This window comes from Lygodium microphyllum, chromosome 2, assembly GCF_053477565.2.
Source record: "Lygodium microphyllum isolate KBCC chromosome 2, Lygodium_microphyllum_v1.1.10, whole genome shotgun sequence".
In the NCBI taxonomy this organism is placed as follows: domain Eukaryota; kingdom Viridiplantae; phylum Streptophyta; class Polypodiopsida; order Schizaeales; family Lygodiaceae; genus Lygodium; species Lygodium microphyllum.
This window is the reverse complement of record NC_141136.1, coordinates 125096922-125101072: the sequence shown is the minus strand read 5'-3', so window position 1 is coordinate 125101072 and position 4151 is coordinate 125096922. Positions and strand designations below refer to the sequence as shown.

At 49.4% G+C, this 4151-nt stretch overlaps 1 protein-coding gene across 1 annotated transcript; it reads right to left on the bottom strand.

Annotated features, from left to right (window-relative positions):
• Nucleotides 1-700: 700 nt before the first annotated feature.
• On the bottom strand, nt 701-3867 carry LOC148040280 (hydroxycinnamoyltransferase-like). Its single transcript, XM_087698094.1, has 2 exons — nt 2941-3867; nt 701-2262 (listed from the first exon to the last, which is right to left on the bottom strand). Exons 1-2 carry the CDS (start codon nt 3373-3375, stop codon nt 1309-1311), a joined length of 1389 nt encoding a protein of 462 aa, XP_087554220.1. The 5' UTR covers nt 3376-3867; the 3' UTR covers nt 701-1308.
• Between the last annotated feature and the right edge of the window lie 284 nt (nt 3868-4151).

Below are 4151 nucleotides of genomic sequence, written 5' to 3'. Positions count from 1 at the left end.
GTTTCCACAAACATGATTAGGTCAAGTGCAGGACGAAGATATAGTGAAAGCATAAAGGCGATATTTGAAGTTGCGAGAATGTGGGGGGACCCAAGGATACATGATTTCCTAAGTTCCAACCTTAATGAACCCTCTTTATCAACAACAAAGAAAGGGCAAAGACATGCCACTCAATTTATACTAAGCATACATCGGTACATTTTTTATGCGATTGCTAAAATCTATCAAGAGGAGAAAGAGAAGCATGGCATCATGTCAAAGGTTTCTTTCATTTTAGTGGAAGACGGAACTACCATAAAGAAGCGGGTTAGGTAACAATATCATGGTCTTTCCAATAAAAATGGATTCATACCTTGTTTGAATTAAGAAAGTATTGTAAAAGAGTTTGTGCTTTTTGCAAGTGGAACCCAAAGGATGATACGCTTGTGGGGTTTGATGGATATAAATCAGACGTTCATGAGTGCTTGACAGCATGCATGATCAAAGTGGGAGAAGGACAAGAAGGGTATGAGAAGATTGTTAGTGCATTTCAAAATTGTGTTATTGGTGGGCATGCAAGAGTTTTTCTTGCAAACCCTTTGCATGATGCTCTCCCTCGCTTGGTCCTAGTTCTTCATTGTACTTGCAATTGGTTTGATGCAATTTTTGTTCGCAAGCAATGGGCCCACAGTTGGCCCAATCATTGGACATGCATCCGACGCTGATAGTCGATGATGAAAGTTGATGCTTTTAGATTATGTAGACAAGTTTGGCAGTAGATTTAGACTCAAGTGGGATGGATGGCCACTCTCAGGAAAACTTTCAAAAAATGAAGTTTATGGGCTTCATGACCAAGACTTTGTACACAATGGGAAAAAGTTAGTCAATGTTCTTGATAAGCCTAAGCATTAGTTGTCTATTGGTGATGTTTGGATCACCCTAAATCATGTTCTCATCGTGTATGATGCTGTGTGAGTGAGAGTGTATTTACAAAAGCTTTCACTTTCAGACCAAACCATAGCAAGGAAAGTAAAGCTGTAGATACCGACAACAAGGAGGAGAATGCTTTAAGGGGACTGGCTATGGAATCGGATGATTCAGATCCAACCTGGTCCAGGCAACTTATAGAGTTGACAAATTATGGATTGTATGAAATAATGTCAATAGGAAGGACATATAAAGGGTATGCATGGATATAGGAAGGGATGTGTACGAGACCAGGTTAGTCCCTGTGGGGGCAACGGTAGAGGTGACAAGGGTGCATTGAGCCCATAGTCGAGAAGATGATCAGGTGAGAAGGGTGTATTGACGCTATAGCCGAGAAGGTGATCAGGTATAGACGAGAGGGGGGAGGGGGTCAGAAGGATCGAGGTCGCGAGAGAAGAAGCGGGCATGGGTGGAGGAGCTGAGGCCGACGAAGACGTCGATGCTGCCAGGGCGAGAGAGGTTAGGGTACCACGTAATCTCGCCCTCGCGCCACTCCCATGGCGGCCGGACGGCAGCGGGGGCCCCCCACCCGAAGTCACAGTCCTTCACCGGGAAGCGGCTCCCGTTCCTGATGTTGGACAGCATCACGATCCCCTGCAGCAGCTTCCGCATGTCCATGTTTTCCCTCGCGATGAGAGCTTTCTTGATGTACCTGTCGTCCATGCTCCGCACGCAGGCCCGTATCTTGGTGGCCGTCTCGCCCAGCCTCTCTCTCGTCAGCTCCCCTGCTGTGCTTGCCACCGTCGATCCGACGACGGCATTACCGTAGTAGGACGGCGTCAGAGCCGGCACCATGCGAGCCCTTATGTCCACCGGTATGCGGAAGTCCACCCTCACCCTCTCGTTCCACGCCTGCGCCAGCGTTATCCTCCGGCATAGATACGCCCCCAGCGCCTCGAAGGTGGTGAACCCACCCTGCTGATCCGCCCCGCACTCCTTCCGCAGCTTCTCTATCATTTCCTTGTCGAAGTGGACAATCGTCTGGTGCAGGTCCTCCGGCGGGAGGCACATCATATCTGTGATCTTCCTCTCCTCATCCTCGCCTGCTGTCGACGGGTCCATGTCGCCATTGTACAGCACGACATCCTCCTGCGACAGCTTCTGCTCGGTGGGCACCTTGTTGAGAAGGAAGGTATCGGGCCTCACGAGGGTCCTGTGGTGGAAGGGATGCGTCGAGATGGGCTGATTGGCGCAGACCTGCGCCAGCGACTGGACGAAGTGCCAGAAGGAGTAGCCGTCGGCCGCGACGTGGCTGATGGCTATGCCGAGAGTGATGCCCCCGACAAAGGATGTGATCTGCAGTACATCAGAGACGCTTAATGTCAGGAATGTCTCAGTGCAAATTCATATGCTACGTGCGCCTGCAGCAATGATGTGCGATAAGTATAAGACAAAAGCAATTACAACGAGTTATATGTGCAAGACTACCATTTAATCAAGCTGAGACAGTAGCGACGATGGAGTCATGGACAACCGTATATATGCATGTGTAGCTATACCGGAATGAAAGATACATAAGAAGAAAGACGAGACCAGGATCACGTGAGCAGGTGCAAAATGATACATGGAATGGACTTCCGCATTTCATGTGCGACGATATAAATTAGGTGCGAGCTGCTAGCATCTCTGAGACACAAGAGTAACATCAGCAACTAATCAATGACACGGACAAGGAAAAGGTAAAATCAGGTTGAGCCGGAATTTAACGACATGCAACAGGGACGATGATACGTGCAAGGAGTGGCTTTAAGGCACGGATAGTCCAGCAATGAATTAATGGACACACAAGGAGTGAATCGACGATGCAAAAGGAACAAAGATCTTATGATAGAGAAGCTGGAGAGAGTGCAACGATACAACATGAGGTACAGCACGAGGAACAGATCCAACTATATATATATACATATATATATATATATATATATTATATGTCAGCTATGATAGACGAGTATATTGATGCAATGACGGGTTAACCTGAATGGAGACAAGTGGGTCTTCGATGTGGTCACTGTAATCACGGCTATCGAGGCCGACCAACTGACGGAAGAGGGGACGCATGCGGTAGTGATCCTTGATGAAGTCGTCGAAGGGGAGGTCGGACTCGGCCTGGACGACCTCGACGCCGGCGTCGTTGCAGTCGAGGGCGAAGCGGCCGTTGTCGTCGACGAGGCGACCTGCGAGGGGGTAGAACTCGACAAGGGCGGTGGCGAGGCCGGCCTTGATGGCGGCCGCGGCCTCGGTCGCGCTCTCGGGCCCCGGAAAGAACAGGACTGTCCTGCCTGGTCGCGCGTACTTGAGATTCTGGTCAATCCCGCTCAGGTACAACACCTGCGGCCGCGTCGGTTTGGCCGGCTTCACCATCGAGTACACTGCGGCCTGCACTCGCGCAGCGTCCTTATGCATCGCCATGCCAATCAATTTCTAGTCACCCCAGCTTACCCTAATTACTAACTTATGGTAGCTTCCACTCGCTCCTGCTTTGTTACTGTGCAAGGCAACAGACTATATATTACCCACGTCGCTGCTGCCGCTTCTCCTATTGCCCGCGCACACGAGCAACTCGTAATAAAACGAGCTAGCCTTTGTTGCCCACGAACGTTGGATTTCTGCGCACATGCGATAAGAGGAAAAGGTGCTCGATTGTTCGAAGCGGTAGGCCCTTGGCGATTGTCGGATACTAATTATAGCTTGTCGTCGCTAGTCCCAGTGCGTCCGAGTAGCAGGCTAATACAGCCTGTCACGCCTTCTCCCAAGTCCTACAGGCTACACTCACTACAGTTTCATATGCTGCTACACTCACTACAGTTTCATATGCTGTTGAGAGCATCGTCCGACGTCGAGCACTGATACCTAGTGAGAATCTTCCCGTCCCCCCACCCTCTCTTTCTCTCTCTCTCACTCCCCCTCCCTCTCGGTCGCCTTGCAACCTGCAAGTTGCGTTGCTATAATTTTTATCTGCTGTCCAGACGGATCTCTTGCTCTCAATATATTGTCGTGGCTGCCACCCTCTCATTCGTATCTCGTGGGCTATGATGACATTCACTCACCATTTAATGTGTCTATTTGCGTTTTCGTTCTTTTCAAAGCCAAGACTCAAAAGGCATTAATGTTGACAACGTGTAATGTTGACAACGTACAGGTCTTTCTTTCCTAACTTCTAGTCCTACGATTAATATGCATACACG